Consider the following 20,579-nt stretch of genomic DNA (forward strand, 5'->3'; position numbering starts at 1 on the left):
AACCATGAACCAAAATAACCCCTTCCCCTTAAGTTGTGCATGTCAGATATGTTTGTTCTAGCAATGAGAAAGTTGACCAATATACTAGGAGAACTGTGACAACTATCCAGTGCCCAAGAGTCCTATGGTTCAAACACTGTCACACCCACTTCATCCCATGGCCTGTGATGAGACGTGTGCCCTGCCAAGTCCTTAGCAGTTAAATCTGTCACTCTGCCTCTGCTATTCTGGGAGCCCAACGCCCCTAGTGGATGCAGACAGCCCATCTCAATGGCAGAATTCCTTGTCATCATAGTGGCTGAGGATACAGAAGAGGATCACCGTGAGCTTTTCAAGCATGCTAGTTAACTTCTCAATGTCCTAGTGAAGAGAATGTCCTCTAGGCCCCCTTGGGGAAGGTAGTGATGGCTTGGTATGCAAGTTGTCCATAATGAATCTGCTCCAACATCTCCCAAAGCCTTTTCATGCCTTCCTCTGCACCCACCAGGAAGTTCTGGCATCTCAACATCATTATACGGAGGCCATTGTTGGGTTCTAATCTCACTCCAGCAGCTAAGTAAGCTATGCAGGTGTCTCCTGCTACACAAACCAATATGCTGAGTCCAGAGTCTCCACCTGACAGAGCTGCATTCTGTTCTCCTCCTCGGGCCCCTGGACTCCATCCGTGCATGTATTCCGCAGTCTGCCCAGTGTGCTGTAGTGAATTCTTGTCCTTCCATTCAGAAGCTCTATTTTCCCAGCTCATACTTGAAAAATCTAGTAGCCACAAGAGGTAGGTCTGGAGAGGAAAGGATTTCTATGTGAGGCACTTGCCCAAGGTGACCTTCTTACTGAAGGGAAGGACACGATGGACAAATCAGATATGCTGGACAAGAGAAGTTCAGAGTGACTCATGAGTTCAGGGTGCTCAGTTTTATCAGAGTCCACCCAGAGAGCGTGCTCAATCCCAGGCTCGCACCTCCTCCTCCCTGACCTTCTGACTTACACAGGACAGCAGCAAGGCTGTGAATTCAACCTACGCTGTAATTCTGCCACTCATACGATTAAATTACGCTTGTCATTGTGTACAGTCTTGACCTTTCAGCCACAAGAAATGGATTTCATGTGTTATTTTATAGTTTATGTGAAATTTATAAATATCAATTATATATACATTAATAATGTCAGATATAAAATTCATACTATTACAGGAGCTAATTAAGTTCCTGGTTGTACTTCATCTTTGAGGGCTATTTATTTCCTAGCACTGCTCCTAGTATTAGTTGATATGTCTCTCAAATGATTCAAACTTAGAAGCATGTAGGAGGAAATGCTTGGAGCCGTAACCTCTTCAGGGGGTGGCTTAGTGAGAAAACATACCTGACACCCAAAGTTCAGGAAGGAAAGGTTTATTTCTTACAGTTCTTGGAGGTTTCAGTCCATGCTCAGTTGGCTCCAAGTGGCAAGGTGGCATGGTGGGTTACCATTCATGGCTGGCTACAAACAGCAAGGCGTGAACCGGCAAGAGAGAGAGACACACTTTCTTCCCTTCCTTACCTTGTATCCTGGCTCCACCCCTAGGCGGGTGTAGCACTCACACCACCAGTCTGAGCCCTAGACAATGAACCAATCACAAACACATAATTGTATGAGGCTTGGGGCCACTGACATAAACCATGTCAGAGGAGCTTGAAGCAAAGGTCCAAGGGGACCAAATTCCAGCATCCCACCAGCACTATGTGAGCCCCAGAATTTCTGTTTAATTTCAGACCTGGCAGCCTGCCTCTGCCAGTCCCCACGCCTTGTTCTATAATTACATACTGTATTGTTAACTAAAGTCTGAGACTTCTAGGCTTCCCACTTGGTGGCTCCTCCTTTTTTTATGTCCTATATCTCCAAATCTCATTGCCCCAGACCTGAGCTCTGACATCTCTCTCCTCTGCCCAGTTGGACCTGGAGGACCTGCTTGGTCCACATCCCTGCACCAAAGCTGGCACACATGTCCAGAAAAAAAGATGTGAGGCTTACCTCCTATCTTCTCTATCTCCATACCCCTGTCAAAATTCTGTCCAGTGCATACCCATAGCTGCTTAAATTTTATAGTTGTTGTCACAGGAGGAAACATCCTCTATCATCCTTTGCTCAGCACCTGAATTTCCTTCTTTGCAGGGCTGTACATACACTGAAGCAAAATCTGTCCCCAGCAAGCCCTGCTCATCCTTCACAGGACTTTCTTCTGGGAACCCACCTTCCCCCCTGCTCTGAAAACAAGGATCTGTTGTTCCCTGAGCTGGAGCAAAGCTGTCTATGAGCAGACAGAGATTCAAATGCTTGGCTCCTTTATGAGGAGGCCTCTTCTCACTTGAGCTCCTGTCCTCTTCCTCTGCGTAGGGGTGCCAAAAGGACAGGGACACATGCCCTTTATGTCTATGCTCAGAGGAGGGATGAGTGGACACTCATGCCCACTTCAGCAGCTGCTGGTGAGCATGGCGTCTATTGTAACTGGGACATTAACCAGTCTTCCCTGTGTTGTGTTGGTGTCCAGCCTCTGAGCAGAGAAGGCAGAAAGTCACACCCATCCTTGTTGCTAAATCAGTTCTCTGGGTGCCCCTCCCCTACTGGGAGATTTCATTCCCTTGCTTGCATCACGCATCCCCTCCAATCCCCGCCCCCATGTGGTCCACATTGTTAACTGGCACCCTAGGAACCAGGGAGAAGGAAAAAAACTGACACATCCACCAGGCTCTGAGCTGGTCAGTGAATTAGACCCTGTCCATCACCTTCAAAGCTTTGGAATGTTTTTCCCACCCAGATAGTCAGACTTTGATGTTCCTGGTTCAGAGCTGGGAAAGAAGTCTTTTGCTTTCATTCTGAGTCATTCATTATGCATATATAATGCTCTCCCTATCATTTAAAAGGAATGCAGATCATATGTAAATTGCCTTAGTGCGATTGTATATCCAAACCTGCATAATTAATTTCATGATAGAGACATCATGCAGTTACTGGTCCCTCAATGTTTTCATAAAAAGCAGGTAAATTATTCCTGTATATATTTTCTGTGCTGAGTCCAGTCCTCAGGACTAGGTCTCAGGGTCAGGCTTTGTACTAAGAGAATGCTGGTTGAGTTTGAGGGACTTTAAGATCATCTCATTCAACTCATGCTGGTACTGACAAGCTCACTATCTGTGGCGCATCCTATTCTTTCTTTGAACAAACCATTAAAGAAGTTTCAGTTTACCAGCAAGGATGTCCTGAAAAGCAGTATGGAGTTTGTTTATCTTTCATTTCCAAATTCCTCTGTGTTCTATTAACATCGTAACTTACAAACATTCAAGTTGGGAACTTTCACAGAGACAAACAGACCTCATCAAAAGGTAGTTTTTTATGCTTTACATTGTATCTTTGTGTTAAAGGTGTATAAGAGCCTCTTTGTTGGGCTTGCAAATAAACCCAACTTATGAACATTGTCCTGCATTAGAACTCATGCATAAGTCAAGGATTTGCTCTACTAGCTCCCCACAATGAATGCAGTCATTGCAAACATGTACTACTGAAGCTTTTAAAATGTTTTCTTCACATTGTCAAACAATCTTAAAATTTTGTACATAGGGCCAGGGATTTAGCTCAGTCGTGTCAGTGCCTGCCTGGCAAGTGTGAGGTCCTGAGTTTGATCCCTGGTTTTCCTGTAAACATGTTTACACATTTATAAATACTCTACCACATTAGATGTGTGTTCTATAGTTACCATTTCACTAAATAATATGTATCTTTTCATTTCAACTAATCTACATCTCCTTCCTCATTTTCAGGGCTTACATCATCCTCTCCTGTTATATGGACCATAATTTACTTAATAATGCCTCCCAGTGACATTTAAATTGTTTCCCAGTTTATCCTCTAGTGATCAATACCAGGATGACATCTTCACACAAAATGATTATTTTCCTGGAGAGATTCGGCGATGGGCGTAAAGGGTCAAGGGACACGAACATGCTAGAAGACCATTCCTGATAAAGACAGTGGCCGCCTGGGAGGAAGAAAACACTGGTAAGTCCCCAGAGCTGTGCAGTCCGTCACCAGCACTGTCTCCTGTGTATTCCGTGCCACCCCTCCTTCCCTCCTCACCCACAGGGTCCCCCATCCTCCCTGCTCTCTGAGGGTGGCGTGGGCTGGCCAGGTGTTTCTGCTCTGGCCACCACATACATAAGGTAGCCTATGGAAAGGCTCCTTTCTGGCAATAACAACATCCCCTGAAACACTGCAAACTGGGAAAGAACTGAGCTCAGAAAGCAAAATTTACACCATCCGAGAGTGCTATAACTGGTCTTCTCAGGCACCAAGGGGCTTTGTCCATCTCTAGATCAGCAAAGAGGGAAAAAAGTAGCCCACGGCAAATGAAGGATAGGATAGAAGGGAAAAAAAGAGAGGAGACCAGAAAAATTGTAATTTTAAAACTGTACTTGTAAGAAAACTACAGATTTGGAACACAAAGTTACCCAAGGTGCCAATGCAGTTTTTTCAACCCATGCCTTTTTCCTTCCAAGCTGGTCCCTCCTATCTTCCCAAGAATTTTAAAAGATACGGTAAGTTGATAAATAGGGCCGTGGCTTTCTCCTGTAAATTGAGCTGTGAATTTGATTTTCTGTATGTACTACAGACTCACAAATTTCATAGACCTCCACCCCAGAGGATACAGCACCATTAATTAGGAACCACAACTCTAAACTTCAAACACATGCAAATGTTTTGCATTCTAAGTAGCTCACTGAGGGACAGCCTGACACACACCATGAATGCACATCTTAGATCATGCCTTCTGATGGCACCCCCAAGACCATAGAAATATGTACCCTGAAACCCAGACCCTAAGGTACCTCACTCCCATTCAAATACCCATGCTCTCGCGTGTATACTTCTTTGATTCTGCTTAAATCTATCTATGCTTCTCATTAACAAATGCTTTTCTGTGGTGAGAATCTTCAAACTTCCTTCATGGGAGAAGAGGATGAGTCATGGTCCCCATCTCCTCTCTGGGGAGACCTCCTAGCACTCTGTCAGGTGACAGAGGAAAAAGTACAAAAAGGCTCCCATAAAGCCTAGTCTGCTAGCTCCTCTCACCATCCAAAGGTGTCACCTGGCCACACATCAAATTCCAACAAGCAGGATCCCTCCCTGCAGGGCCAGGGTGCGTGATTATCTGACCACAAGAATCTGCATCTTTCTAACATGCTTTGTCCACTAAGCCACAGGTACATGGCCACTTGTGCACAGGACTTCATAAGAGTATTTCCTGTAGCAACAAAAGGATGTTAAATAACTTCAATGTTGTGCGCCTAAACACTACGCAAAGTTAAAATGCTCCAGGTCACTTTACATGAACTCCAAAACATATCACCTTTCGTATGGTCGACAAAGTCAGTGTTGACCATAGCATAGGCCATGGCTTAATGTAACATTAACAAACACACAAAGCCAATCGGGGGAGCCTAATTTCAGCGATGATAAGAAGCAGGGAAACCACGTATGTGAGCTATTATAACACAAGTGCAGAGTAGGGTGTAGCTCTGGAACTCCGCGAGCACGTGTTAAAAGTGGGTGAAGGACCACACAGTCATTCATGATTTTACAAGCCAGAAAGGATTCCCAAAACCCTGACAGCAAGAGTGGCTTCTGTAACAAGTCAGGATGGTGGGATTAGGACACAAAGTGAAAGAGAAACGCTCTTTTTCAACATTCATCTGTTTGTACAATCTGACATTTAAAACCATACATTATTAGCTTTTAAAAATAAAACACTGAACGCAATGCAAAATAAAATCATGCATCTTTCTGGGAGGATTAAGAGGCAAAATTGGAGCCAGTCTTGGATTTGAAGACCGGGACATCCAATCTTGACTCCTCTTAACGATCTCGGGCAAGTTCCCACGGACACTGGATCTGTGTCCCGAAGAGCCCAAGCTGTCGTGGGCGAGCTGGTCTGGCGACATCGTCCTAGGGCTCCGCGAAGGTCCCGGGCAGCAGCCGGCGGGCACCCCGCGGTGCAGCCCCGGCCAATCAGCGGCCACGGGGCGGGCGCGGTGGCGGCGCCGCACTCTCGGAGGAGAATGCGGAGCAGAGGCGCCACGGCCGTTTTGGAGCAAGTCATGCCGCGCTCGCCGTCGCTCCTCCCGCTGCTGCTGCTGCTGCTGCTGCCCGGGCTGGTCCCCGGCCTCGGGCTCCGCGGCGCAGGCGTGCGGCGCTCCGACTGCGGCCCGTGCCTGCCCGAGCGCTGCCCTGCGCCCGCGCGGTGTCCCGCGCCCGGGATCGTGGCGCGCGACGAGTGCGGCTGCTGCGCGCACTGTGTGGGCGACGAGGGCGCGAGCTGCGGGGGCCCGGCCGGCGCGCGCTGCGGGCCCGGGCTGGTGTGCGCGAGCCGGGCCGCGGGGGCGGCGCCCGAGGGCACCGGGCTCTGCGTGTGTGCGCAGCGCGGCGCGGTCTGCGGCTCCGACGGCCGCACCTACCCCAGCGTCTGCGCGCTGCGTCTGCGCGCCCGGTACCTGCCCCACGCGCACCCCGGCCACCTGCACAAGGCACGCGATGGCCCCTGCCAGTTTGGTGAGTTGGGTTGGGGCTGTGGAGGACTTTGGCGGGCCAGGAAAGCGGAACCTCAGTCCCCTGGGGGGTGGGGTGGATGATGTTCCTTAGCCACGGTGCCCTTGAACCTCAGTATCCCCTTTGGATCAGTTTTTCTCATTATCCGAGTGTGCAGGGAGAATGGGGTGGGAATCCACATCTTGCGTGCTCTGAATCAAGCTCATAGAGATAAGAGCCCTGGAGCTTAGCACAGTTCTGGTGAGCCTGCTCACCCTTTGGTGCTTACCGTGGTACCTGCAGATTCAGTTCTGTGCCACTGTGGCAGTTTGGTCCAGGGAAGCAGGGGGTTATGGAAAGGATTCCCTTTGGGTCTGAATGTCCAAGTGCCTTGGTTCCAGGTGGGTTGCTTGCATGGAGAGAAAAAGAAGGCGAGGCTCTCTGGAGAGCGGGAGCTCCACATGGGGACTCAGGAGTCACTAGGCTGGAGCACAGGCCCCCAAGTGTAGGGTGAAGCCCAGCTGAGGGTCCTACTCGAGCTCCCTTCCAAACAGGTGTGATCTTTGGAGACTTAGGCTCTAAAAAGATTAGGTGCCATCAGGAGCAAACTTGGGTTTTATAGGGCTAAGGGAATACATAAGCAGAGGACCAGCCTGCTTTAAGGAAGGGAATAGCAAACTGAATTGCTAGGGACATAAAAATGTAAACAGCATCACAGTGCAGGCATCCCGGGGTGCCTCAGTTGCCTATGTTTTCTGTGCAGTTTTCAAAGAACAAAACAGTATAAAGGATGTCGGGCAAAGCACCCTACTTTGCTAGCCTGTTGGGCTCAGTGTAGAGACGACCTCCCCTTAGGTTTTAAAACAACCTGTCTACTCTGCTAGAGGGTGAATGAATGGCTGGCAAATTTGTGGCCTGGGCTTCAGGCTGCTGAGAAGGAATTCTGTCCTGGGCTTGAAGACCTAGTCCAAACTAAATGTCAATGTTAGTATAATGACTTCAGTTAAAAGAGAAAAAAAAAAAAAAAAAAAAAAAAAAAAAAGCTGGGTGCAGGGATAGGGGTGGGGTGGGTTCCAGGCCTTAAGAAATATCCAGTATTGTGTTACTCCTCTCATCCTGCACCCTAACCCATTACCCCAGGAACAAGGTATCAGGTCCATTGTTGGAGATGAGCCAGGAAGTCTTCTGTCCCAGGAGACAAAGATGATGTATGGTCCATTGAGAAGCTGAAGCAGCCAGCTCTTGTGCATGGGAAGGTCACCACTGGCTTTTCCTGGCTGGGGCTCCCAGTAGAGGACAAAGCTGGTTCAGGGCACTTCTGAGCTGCTTCCGGGCTCCTTGAGTGACCCTGGGCTTAACCCCGCCCCCATCCCTCTGGCTGTGTGAGCTCCTGTAGAGTCATTGTTGAGGTCCCTTCCATTCTGAATGCTTTTTTTCTGCCTAGTGGCACTTACACAGTCTTTTTCTTTGTATCTATCGCTGGATCTTACAATCTGCTTTTGTCAGCATTTAGTTCACAGGCAGTTCCCTTTGTCTGCAGACAGGTAACACTAACTCCACACACAGGAGACGTAAGAATTGCTGACCAGGTTCCCAGAATCTACATGGTGCGGATGCTCTCAGATAATTTCTCCCTAGAGGGGTATTCTGCTTCTAGGAGAAAGACATTGCAAAGATGCATGGGCCAAATCCGCTATTATGAAGAGAAGGAAACAGAGCCCCAGGGAGGACAGGGGACTTGTCCAGGATGTCCAGTGAAGGTTGGACAGCTTCCATATCCCCATATCTATATCCTGGATCCCCATATCCTGTCTGTGCTGTTTCAGAACAGGACTTGATAGTATTAAGTCAGGCAGATGGTGGTTGCCATGGTTACCAAAGTAAGGACAGATGGCAGATGGAAACCCCATACCCCTAATTCACTGAAAATTACCAAATGACAAGTAAATGTGACAGCCCCTCAACTCTGATCTATGGGCTCTGAGACCCACCCCAGACTCAGGCCCCAGGAATAAAGAGACACTCAAGGCTGGCTTTTCCTGACCTCATTAGTGACAGGCGTCAGATCTCCTGAGCTCAGCTGTCCTTCCCACCAGCATTTGTGTCATCACCTGAGAACTGGCCCCGTTTCCCTGTCACCTTCTGTCTTCATGTGCTTGTGTGACCCCTGCCCTTGTGTCCTGGTAGAGCATGAAGGTGTGGACAGGGAGATGTTTCCTAGCCACTTGGCACCTCATTCCGTGCTGCCCTAAAGCCATCTTTAATTCAGAAGACACAGCAGGAGCACATTTTAACAATGCCCCTGGGGACTCTGCTTGAAGGAAAACAGAGCAGGGCTGTTCTGCTAGGATATCGGTGATAAAATCCCCCCTCCGCAGCTCCTGCACAGCTTCTTCCGCACCCCAGTCCCTGGATGTTAGGGAAAGAAGACCCCCATGGATAGTGATGAGGTCGTCCCAGTGAGGAGAAGCAGTTTTACACATGCCCCTGGCCCCCTGAGGGACAGCGTGAAAGGTTTTAGGTCTTAGACTTAAATGCTGCTTGTTTCTCCTGTGCTCTAACACACCCCAAGCTGCCTGGTAGTGGCAGTAATCCTGTGTCTCACACACACACACACACACACTGAATAAACCTTACTGTTAGATTTTCCTTTGCCTCTGTCTTCTCCTCTGGTTTTTGTAGTTATCCCATCCCCATCCCATTTAACAGAAAGGAAAGTGGGAACACTGAGAAAGGGAATTCTCTTAGGCCACCCTCTAGTCTCAGCCCAGATGGGACCCCAGCCTGGGTTTTCCTGGCTCTTCGTAGAATGTTGAGCCCCAGCAGCCCCAGTGAGCTCTCAATACCCTGAGTCTTAGAAAATTCACCTTGGTTGAAATTTCAGCTCTACTTAGAGACCTGAGGCGTGTGTTACCAGGTAACCAGAAGAGGCAGCAAATGCTACTTTGTCAAAGGGACAAAGAAGGAGCCGTGAGCTCAAAAGCCTTTCATGCTGAGGGAGGGGATTTGAAGTGCAGGCTGCAGGGAACAGGATTAAGCTGTTTCTCATTCTTCGTGGTATTGCGACTATTAGCATAAATTATCTGGGCTGTTCGTTACGTTGATTATTAAACTCTTTGGTTGTGTGCTTCAGACGGGGTCCTGTGGGATGACTTCTGATATTCTTTCTTTGCCGAGCACCATTTACTTTAAAGAAATCGCACAGGCATTTGTGGAGATCTTTCATTCCAGCTATTAAGGACCCATTTAATCGGCAGGGTAGGGACAGATCACCATACAGGATCGTATGTATACGGAAGTGGTTAGCACCCCCTCCGTGATCTAAGGATCTCCCACAAGGTCCTGCCTCCTAAAGGTCCCACCACCTCCCAGTCCCACCATCCTGAGGACTGGTCCTTTTACACGTGGACCTTTAGAGGACACTGACCTAACAGCATTGCCAAATACCCGCTCACTTTCCAGGAGCCTGAATTGTGGTCGTAGTGGGCACCTATGTGACCAGCCCCCTGTTAATACACTGAGTACTGAGCCCTCATGAGCCTCCAGGTGGACAGCATTTCACATGCACTGTCTCTGTTGATGGCTGGGCTCTGTATGACTCTACTGGGATAGGTTCGTGGAAGCTCACCGTAGTCTTCCTCTTTGTTTGATGCCTAGTGCTGATATGAGTCATAGCCATGAGTGTAACCATGAGTTCTAAGTCCTCCAGCAAATCTTTGAATCTGAGGATCCTCTTGCAAACCCCTGACACAATCCCTCAGAACTAACCTCTTATTCTGGGATGGGGTCCACACAGATATTAAATGACTCACTTTAAAGAGTTGTGTGGAAGTTTGTAGAACCAGAAAGGGAGCTGGCTTTGAGTTTCCACCGGCCAGTCCTTCACCTTGCTGAGCCTTGCTGTCCTCATCTGTAAAATGTCTTGCCTCACAGGACTGATTCGAGAATGGCAGGGGTAGGAAGGGTACACTGAGGAAAAGAAAGATGGCATTGGGGCAGGGTAAGAGAGTGGGGGTTCTGGAAACAGATACAAGGTTCATGGCTGTGACCCAGCATTCAAGGCCTGGCAGCCATTCCAGGCTCCCCCATAGCACAGCTGGTAAGACTGCTGGAAAGACAGGGATTCTCCAACCTTGTCAGTGGATGAGGGCTTAGCACAGGCAAACGTGACATTATCACCATTGCTGTTACGAATACTATTGACTGTGAAGAACTGTTTCAGATAAAAATGTTTTAAATTTAAAATCAGATGTGCTAAAGTGAAAAGCAGTCATTATGACAAAGTGCAGCCTGAGGACATTTCTGGAGATAATTATTCCGTGTCTGGGCGTTGGTGATAGTTACATGACTCTATGCATTTGTCAAAACTTATAACTGGAATATAGCTCAGCAGTGTAAGTGCTCACCTGGCAAGCGCAAGGTTGTGAGTTCGATTCCCAATATCAATTAAAAAAAAAAAAAGAAGAAGAAACACTTAGAATTGCACATCTGAAAGAATGACTAGTCCTGTGTGCAGATTTACAAATAAAATTGTGATGCGTCTCTTTGACACTGAAAGCATCTCTTTTGTAAAAGACATGGTATTTCCTGCTGTGAAATCAGTGGCAAAGGCAGTATTTCCGAGACTCCTCCTTAATTGCAGGTATTGAAAGAGAGGGTAAGGGGAACAGGCTCGAGGAAGAGGAAATGTGATTTACTGGTTTATTCGCTTAGATCTGAAAGAGAGTGATGAAATCTCATTTAAAATTTATGACTTTACATGAATGAAAGTGAAACCCGGTGACTGAAGGTCCCTTTGGAGTCCACTGAGGGCTCTGACGGGGGTTCTGGCACAGGGAACCATTTGAGGGCTGTTTGGGCTGTGGTGGGAGCGACATCACGGTGCCCATGTGGCTGGGAGGCGCTGGAGGGGATGTGAATAAATTAGCCTCCCTCTGTCATCACAGATGGGGCTGCTGCCAGAGCCGGAGTGCCAGGTTCTTTGTAGCAGTGGGGAACGTTAGGTATGTCAGAGTGCGGATCTGTGGGGGCTTTGGATACGGGCTGGCAGTGTCCTTTGCAGGGCAGCCCTGTGGGCACAGCGGAAGCAGTGGGCTAAGCAGGCACGGGGAGAGGCGGCCTGGAATGGTTGGGCCAGTCCTTATATTCACCTCCAAGGAGAAGCAAGGCTCTCAGGAGATGTGGGCTCCAAAGAGCAGCCCTGGAATCTGCAGGTGGCAGTTGCTGAGACAGCTTTTCACTCAGGATGAAGATAAGATTTCTTACCAGCGGAGCCCTCCAAAGATGGAGTGGCCTGTGAGCTCTCCGTCATTGGAGGCATGGAGGTGAAGTCTGGATGGGTCTGTCAGACAGTCAGGCGCAGGATCCTGGGGAGCTGGGATGCTGTCTCCAGCTTAAGACTCTTAAAGTGGCCTAAGATAATTCCCAGGGAATACACACACACACACACACACACTCCCCCAGCCTGACGGGCTCTGCCTCCCAGACTGTCTGTGGGAGCCAGACTAACCTTCCTGCACCCTTCTACTCCTGTGTCTTACAGTCAGTCCTGGCCCTCCCCGCCCCCATTCCCCATCCTCATCTTCCTCCCTTTGGGCTCCTTTTTTTTATTACAGCCTTGGCAGATGAGAGGGTGAGGGCCCTTCCCCTCTCAGGACAGGCCTGAGAAGAGCAGCAAGTCTTTCCCTGAGTCACCCGGCAAAGCCCCAAGAGTCCTGAGCCTGTAGTGTGATGGCCCTGAAAGAATACCTTTGTTCTTTCATTGGCCGTGTGTTTCCCCATATAGCTGTCTATTCACTAGACCTGTTTCCGAGCCCAGCCCGCACTTGCACATCAGGTAGTCAAGCCATTACTTTCTCACTGGCAGTGGTTGGGCCCCCGCACAGCCCTGGGGAGGAGGTATGTGATCCCCAGCGTCCAGCCGAGGAGGCCTGAACTGAGAGCACTTCCGTGGCCAGACCTCCACCTTGCACCTTGGATGTCAGCGTGGCTGAACTTGCTGTTCACCGCAGGTGAGATCAGGTAGGCTCACCTAGTCTACAAGGCTGGCCATGACTCCGCAGGTCAAAGAGGTGCAGAGTCCCTGACCCACGTAGTGGTTGCTTAGCTAGGCCTGCTGGGTGGACTTGAGTGTCACCGCTGGGTGTGAACAGAGCAGATGCCAAGCGTGGAAGAAGGCAGAGTGTGTATTGTGAGTTTTTTGGGTTTGTTTGCTTTTGTATGGTCTCAATACTGGAAGGCTGAACTCGAGGCATTCACATTGAGCTACATCTCCAGGCCTTGTTATTTTTTTTTAATTTTGAGACGGAGTCTCATTAAGTCACTGAGCTGCCCAGGCTCAGTTTGAACCCACTGGCCTGCTGCAGCCTTCAGGAGTGCTGGGATGGCAGGTGTGTCACCACTCCCTTGCGATGAGCTGAGTTTCTGACTCGGACTCCCAGGTCTCCTCCATGTTCCCTTGTTCCTCTCTCTGCTTCCTACAGTGCCTGCTACCCTAGAGCTGCATTCAGAGTCACAGAAGCTCAGCCCCCCTCTCCCTGCACAGGTTCCTAGGTCTCCTTGGGAGTGGAGCGAGTGTGGCATGCTGTGTGCATACTCAGACCGTCATGTCCAGGATGTACCAAGGGGCTCCGTTACAAGGTGCAGGCAGCTAGGGGCTGGGGATTTAGCTCAGCGGCATAAGCACCTGCCTTGCAAGCAGTTAGTCATGAGTTTGATCCGTAGTACCGATAAAAAGAAAAAAAAGTATAAAATAAACAAGGTGCAGGCAGCGTCTGTGTGGTGTCCTGCTGCTGTGGTTTGAAACACAGCACACAGTCGCATAGAAACTCTTGTTTTTGAAGTGTCTGTTGTTGGTGACTTGGTGATGGCCCAGTAGGAAGCCACCAGTGTCCTGTTACTGAGCTGTACACAGATGGCAGCTGGGGTCCAGAAGGTGCCTATAGAGGGAGTGTGTGAGACCAGAGCTCTGACCTTGACCTTGAGAATGGCCTGGCTTTTCAAGACCCATTTTCCTGGTGGTACAGCAATGGCCGTGGGTCAGGAAATAGGTTGGCTTCCTTTCAGCTGTGAAGCCACCAACCTCGGCAATCCCTTACACAGGAATATTTCCCCTCCGTTGAGGAATCTCTGCACCCCTCAGTGCAGGGGTATAAAGGCCCTCAGCAGCCAGGGCAGTGTTGGAGGCAGGTAGCTGGGGACCTGCCTAAAGCCCCCCTGTTCCCCTGTCCTCTTCTTACAGCTCCAGTGATCGCCTTGCCACCGCGGAGTGCTCACAATGTCACCGGGGCACAGGTTTACTTGTCCTGTGAGGTGAGGGCGGTGCCTGCCCCGGTCATTACATGGAGGAAGGTATCTCTCTCCAGGAACCCTTATCTGTGTGTGTCTGGCGGGGGACATGTGCATGCACACTGAGTGAGGCACAGACAGACACAGAGAAACAGACAGATGCGGGTGGTAAATATTTTTCCTGTACATGTGTTTGTGTGTAACTCTGGGCCAGAAGATTACAAAAGAAGCCATACACACCACTCCTCTGTCTCAAAACTTTTACCCCAGAAGAGGGACAGGTACAGCCTGGCCTGTGCCATCAGCTGCTGGGACCTGGGAACCCCAGCTTCACAGTGGAACTGAGTTGTAAACTGAGTCCGCTCAGAGCAGAAGACTCAGTCATGATGTTTGTTGTCCCTACGGCTCAATAGCCCTGACAAGGGCCACTAAAGTCTGAACTGCTTCTGCCAGATGGTGGCAACGTTAGTATCCTTGCTGTCCAGCAGGGGGTGCTGCTTGTACACCCATTTAGGTTTCTGAGGCACCTGGCGTTATTTGCATGTGAAGGAAAGGTGCTCGGGTTTCAGCCTTGGTGTCACTGGGAAGATGCGGTGGCAAGAGGATTAGAAATACTTGTTTTAAGTGCCTGATGGTTTCTCTCCTGTAGATCACACACTCTCCTGAGGGCATCGAGGTCCTGGAGGAGTTACCAGGGGACCACGTTAATATAGCTGTCCAGGTGCGAGGGGGCCCTTCTGACCACGAGGCCACAGCCTGGATTTTGGTGAGTTTTTCAGGTTACCTGATGTTACTGACCGACTTGATGAGCCTCCTTTGTCTTTCTGTGAGATGTGACAGTCCTCAAAGCTCTTCCTGTTCGTCTCACAGGCTTTCCAGTGTCTGGCAGACTGTGTAACCCTGAGAGCACAGGGATCTACTGTAAAGTCCCTCACAAGACATCCATGTCCCACTGTTCAGAGCCTGCCAGTGGCAGAGGAGATTAAAGTTGTTGAAGAGCTGGTTTTAGGGTAGAGAAAGTAACCTGGTTTCCCAGGTGGGCCCAGTTTTATAAGGGTGAGCGTAAATGAGGAGGAGGGAGGCAGAGAGGCAGGTAGGGTGATGTAAAAAGACCTCCACCCACCACTGCTGGTCTGGCGCTGGAGGAAGGGGCCGTGAGCCAAGGAGCACTGGCGCATTGGTCAGCTTTCCATGGCTGGTCACGGTGTCTGACACCTCCAGCTTACAGGAGGAGAGGATTATTTTGGCTCAAGTTTGCAGGGTTTCAGTCCATGATCAATTGGCCCTAGCACAGAAATGCCATGGCAGAAGGGCAGAACAGAAGGATGTGGTAGCCGGGAAGCAGAGCACAGGGAATAGACACCAGTGTGGAAGGGCCAGGGACCACATATGATCCCTGTTGTCACATCCCACTCATGAGATTGGTGCCTCACTCCCCAGTCACCTCTCTTAATCAAGTCGAGTTGAAAGTCTTTTTTTTTTGGAGCCGGGATACTGGGATTGAATCTGGTGTCTTAACACTGAGCTATGTCCCTAACCCTTTTTGTTTATTTTTTATTATTTTTGGTACCGGGAATCAAACTCATGACCTTGCACTTGCCAGACAGGTGCTTATGCCGCTGAGCTAAATCCCTAGCCTTTTAGCCCTTTTTAAAAAAAATATTTATTTATTTATTTTAAATTTTGAGCCAGGGTCTCACTAAACTTCCCGGGAAGATCTCAAAACTTGAGATCCTTCTGCCGTAGCCTCCCAAGGTGCTGGAATTAAGGCATGTGCTACCATGCCTCAGTGACAATCAATATTAATGAGCACAACTGTCTGCTAGAAACTGGACCAGGCCAGGCAACAGATTATACCCCAGAGCCATAGGGATGCTGCTGCACCTTGATTTTAATCTTGTGAGGTCCATTTGGGCTTCTGACCTCCAGAGCTATAGATGACAAATTTGCATTTTAAACCACTAAGTTGGAAAGGTTTTGTTACTGTAGCCACAAGACACTAATCCACCTAAAATGACATAGCTGGTGAAGAGGAAAGAGATAGGAAAGATCCCCTCCAGGGTTGTTATACCATTCGTAGCATTTTTGCTAAAAAATAATAAAAATAAAAAAGGGATGCCAAGTATTTGGAAAAGTGACAGAATAGGGATATAGGGATGCTCTCCAGGGATGTCTTCCTCAGTTTCTCCACAGCTCTGGAAAGTTTAGTGATGATTCTCTACCCAGCTGAAGGACTTGGAATGCAGTTGGGCCCATGACCTTTTCAAGTGAAGCACATTTCCTCATTTTTGCCCAAGAAGGCATGAGAAGTGAACTCTGGTGTTGTTTATAAGGGCTGCTTCCATAGGGAACAATTTACAGGTCTTCTTTAGTCAATAGAGTTTTGTTTTTTTAATTGGCAGTGTTTTTCTCAAAATCTATGCTGTCCCCTTCAATGAAAAGACCAGGCAGCTAGAGTGGAAGGCAGAAATGCAGGGGAATTGTTCTAGTGAAATAAGGAACATGCCCTTCAGGAAGGGTCCCCAAGAAGGACATTTCACTGGCAGTCAAGGCAAGAAGACAAATGGGAGCTGGCTTTATCCTGAAAGGAGGAGTGACTGGCTGTATCATTAAGAACTAAATGCGAAGCTCATTTGTGTGTGTGCGCTGCATGTAACTGTGTAAATGTGCCTGCTGTGTACCTAGATCAGTCCCCTGAAGAAGGAAGACGAGGGCGTGTACCAGTGCCACGCAGCCAACGTGCTTGGGGAAGCCGTGGCGCATGGCACAGTGATGGTCCTAGATCTGAGCAGATACAAAAGTCCCCGCTCCCCAGCTCCAGCCGGCCGCCTGTGATGGATGAAGGTACCTGTTTGGGCCATTTCATTATTTCTGTCCCTGTGTCCTGAGAGTTTTGAGGTGGCTGACTACATGTGCAATGAGAGGAGAAATAGGTAAGTGGGGAGAGAAGGGAGAGCTGGGCCACGTGAAAGGGAGCAGGTGGAACCTCTGCTGGGCTCTGCACATGCTTCTCTGACCTTCCGGCTTGCACAGTCAGGGGCTGGGAACATGGGCGTCCATAGGATGGAAAAGCCGGTAGTGTTTTTCTGTTTCTGAGGCTGGAAGAATACTTCCTCCAGGCCCAAGAGGTGGCAGACAGTGTTGCTGTGACAGCATCCACGTGGAAACCTTCCTGCAGAGAAGCCCAGTGTGCTTCCTGTGTCCTGTCCTAGGACGGCTCTTGCCCCACCTTTCTGTCCACTGCCCAGTGTGCTGCTTAGCAACATGTCTCAGGGGATACAGGGCAGGATCCAAACAGCCTCAGTCCTCTCAGTCGCACAGGTGGCACTGGGATCTTTATCCATCCAGGCATTGCTGGTTCTTAACCATAAATGTTTATCTCTTGCTCACACTCCCTGCCACTGCTGTGGGCTGGCTGTGGGTCTGCTCTGATCTCTCCTCATTTGAGACCCACTTGGAGCAGTGTGGATGTGGCAGAAGGGATGAATAAGAGGCCAAAACAAGTGTACAGTCTCCCTGGAGGCCTGACTCAGATTTACGTAATATACATCATTGTCGTATTTACCTATCGTTCCCTGGCCAACACAAGCCTCAGACCACACCAGGATGGATGGTTCTGGGCATTGTGTGATCCTCTCACTGGGGACAAAAATCAGGGTTGCAGGATTCTCACAGAGGGGTGGGAGGAGCAGGCCTGACCAGGGACCATCACCAAGGCTGACCAACAAGTTTTTAAGAGAGCAGGAAAAATTAGAAACAGGAATTTCTTAAGAGCAGAAGGATGTTGCTATCATTCTAATCAAGCATAACTTTGTGGCCACTATGATGGCACATCTTCTGTGTGCAAGGCCTCTCTTCAGGTCTGTATGGGACACACAGAACAACACAAGGTGAGCATCACTGGAACGCAAGGACCACAGTGCTACGGGAATGAAGGAGGGTGTCGGTCCGAGGCAGGAGAAGCTCCTAGAACTGGGGAAAACGAGGGCAGGAAGTGGCATTGGGGCTAAAAGACAAGTATCTGCGGGTCTTCAGAGGTCATAGAAATGGGGAAAAGTGTGAACCTGTAAAACTGTAAGATAGAATTCGGCAGAGAGTTAGGAAATCGGATTATAAAGTTTTCTCCCTAATACTTGACTTTTTTGATTTGTGTAAACGTATGTTATTATATGTATTATTTTATATAACATATTTTACCTATATTATTATGTATTCAGATGTTGAGTTCCTTGTAAAACATGCAGGATTGGCCAGCTTTTGCTTGCATGCCTCCAGGAACACAGAGCTCACTACCATCAGACAACCACCTTGGCCTTTCCTAATAGTTGAAAAGTCCCTCCTGTCTGAAATCTCCATCCACTGGTCTTGCATGTTCTTCTTGGGCCCCTGCAGGCCCTCTCCACTCCTCCCTGGCACCATTTCTTGCAAAGAAATATTTGAGTTTCAGGATCATCTTCCATTTAACACACAGCGGATTGTGATGGAGCAGGTTTCTTTCCTCTAATTATTTCCCCTGTTTCTTCCTAGGGTCTTAGAGACACTGATCACAGGATATCAAAGAAGTCAAGTACTGGATCTTTTTGCTTTGTGAAGACTTGGGAAAACTGTGTTTGTAGATGACCTCTTTTGTATGTTTTTTAAAAAATGGATGTGAACTAGATTCATATGCAGACGTAGTTTTTAGCAGAACAAACACTGGGAAAACAGATGTACATGTAGCTTTTTATACTTCTTGGAATGACTGCTCCATGTGAATTCTTTTTTAACTATTCCCTCACAGGGAGATCCCGTACTGGTATGTTTGTAATTCTAAAGGGCTCAAAACAAGTTGTGTATCAGCTGCGGCTCATACCCATCACTGGTTAGGGGCTTCTCTGTGACTTAGTTTGTGTTGTAAAGGAGAGAGGAAGGTCCCGGCATTCCTCAGCCTGATTCTTGCTTGCTGTGTGACCTTACAGATCTCTTCCCCTCTCTGGGCCTTGGTGCTTCACCTGTGATTGTGGCATTTGGACTGGTGTCACCAGAATCCCTTTTAGTCCTGCCATCCTAGATAGAGTAAGGTAGCCCTGTACAAAAGTACAGGAAGTCTGCTCTTAGCATTCTTTTTAAAATGGTCTTCCCTCAAAGACAAATTATCACCTCATACCCAGGGTATGAACAGCAGGTATGGCTTTTCTATTCCTACCTCCCCCCCAGTTTAAGATTTAGTCCCTGATGGACAGCCTTAGGTTGGGGTTTGGGGACCACACCATCTCCTGTTACCCCAGCACTCTGCAGGTGGGCAGTGAGATCTGGCTTCTGGACGTCACAGCACGGAAGGGGATGGGAGGGGTTAGGTGTGACCCCTGGGCCGTTGAGTCACCGTATAGTACAGTGCGTTCTATCTGTGGAGTTTGACCTCACCCAAGAATAAGGCTTTCTCCCTTTTTTAGTGGAGAAAGGAGAATATTTACTATCGGGTGGATCTCCGGTGATTAGAAGTTCTTCCTGTTAGTCCTTACAGTGAACAAAGCACTGTCCCATCCATGAACCCAGCCCCAGGAGGGTGGGCACCACAGGAATCGGTGTCCTGCCCTTGTTACGGATGAAGAAACTAGACTCTGGGAGGGAAATTCCTTGTCTAAGTCTAGAGTTCCCTGAGCAGCGACCCTGGTTACTTCCTGCTCCATGGTGCTTTTCCCCCATCCTTTTAAGGGTGACCTTAAAAGCAGGGAAGGATGCTGCCAGCATGCCTGGCCAGGTTTTAAAGTTCAGGTTTTAAAAAACACCCTCACACTTCTCAAGTTGACCATTATGTAGGTACTTGTTAGAATTGAACTTCATGGTCTTTAAATGTGGCCATTCATTATCCAAAATATCTGAAGGGTATGAGTCTCGTGTACTCCCCAGCAGAATGGCCAACCTGGAAGTCTGGAAACATGAGGTCCCTGGCTTGCTGTGAGACTGTGGCAGGTCCCCTTCACTCCCTGGGCCTCTGAACCCTCATCTGAATAGGAAGGGAATGGAACTAGACAAAGGATTTTCAAACTTGTTATTTATTTATTTAGGTACCGGGGATCTAACTTAAGACCTTGTGCTTGCCAGATAGGCTTAGGCCAGTGAGCTAAATCCCCGGCCCCAATTTTCAAATGTTAAAACATTAGAGTCCCTTCTTTGAGTAACATGAGAATTGAAATTGAAAGCTGTCCCCAGCTATTGGTGGTTGGGGCTGCATCTGAGAGTCTGCCTGCACTTCCCCTATAATTTGAATGATTCGGAGATGACTGAGACACTTCAGCTGTGTCAGAAGGAATGGCGATACCGGGGCACGGAAGAAGGTAGTGAACAGCATCTGTAAGAAGCGCGTTCGAGGAGGGCTGGGGACTTAGCTCAGCGGGACGAGGGCCTGCCTGGCATGGCGACATTATGAGTTCGATCCCCGGTACAAAAAGAGACTATTTAGAAGAAGCACATTCTGTGAAACCAGTCAAGTCATGTCAGATCTGCCTTGGTGGCAATAAGGTGCTTTAACATCACTGTTTAAACCATGGTTTTTTAAATTGAGTGTTCCAGGGCCTCTTTGAAGGCCAAAAATTTGTACTGAGCTGCTAGTATCATTTAGAAGCATGATCCACCCCCACCCCTCAAAGCCTGTGTTTTTTCTACCCTATTTTCATAAATGCTGTGATGCTGGTCCTAAAAATAAATGTTTTGAAGGATGGTCTTTGTGGTCTCTCTTGGGAATGTTGCTGTGGGCGGGG

The 20,579-nt window shown here is 48.6% G+C and overlaps 1 protein-coding gene across 1 annotated transcript; it reads left to right on the top strand.

The window, feature by feature from the left end:
• The first annotated feature begins 6,111 nt into the window (after positions 1 to 6,111).
• Positions 6,112 to 20,542, top strand: Igfbpl1 (insulin like growth factor binding protein like 1). Its single transcript, XM_003470711.5, has 5 exons — positions 6,112 to 6,576; positions 13,793 to 13,902; positions 14,489 to 14,605; positions 16,525 to 16,683; positions 18,367 to 20,542. The coding sequence occupies exons 1-4, from the start codon at positions 6,126 to 6,128 to the stop codon at positions 16,672 to 16,674; spliced, it is 828 nt and encodes a 275-aa protein (XP_003470759.3). The 5' UTR covers positions 6,112 to 6,125; the 3' UTR covers positions 16,675 to 16,683; positions 18,367 to 20,542.
• The last annotated feature ends 37 nt before the right edge of the window (positions 20,543 to 20,579 follow it).

This window comes from Cavia porcellus, unplaced genomic scaffold (genome assembly GCF_034190915.1).
Source record: "Cavia porcellus strain 051 isolate PalLab524CR breed Dunkin Hartley unplaced genomic scaffold, mCavPor4.1 scaffold_1, whole genome shotgun sequence".
NCBI lineage: Eukaryota > Metazoa > Chordata > Mammalia > Rodentia > Caviidae > Cavia > Cavia porcellus.

Coding starts and splice junctions, on each gene's coding strand:
- Igfbpl1 (XM_003470711.5), top strand. CDS start 6,126: ATGCCGCGCTCGCCGTCGCTCCTCCCGCTGCTGCTGCTGCTGCTGCTG. Junction 13,903..14,488: donor CGGTCATTACATGGAGGAAG/GTATCTCTCTCC, acceptor TCTCTCCTGTAG/ATCACACACTCTCCTGAGGG. Junction 14,606..16,524: donor AGGCCACAGCCTGGATTTTG/GTGAGTTTTTCA, acceptor CTGTGTACCTAG/ATCAGTCCCCTGAAGAAGGA.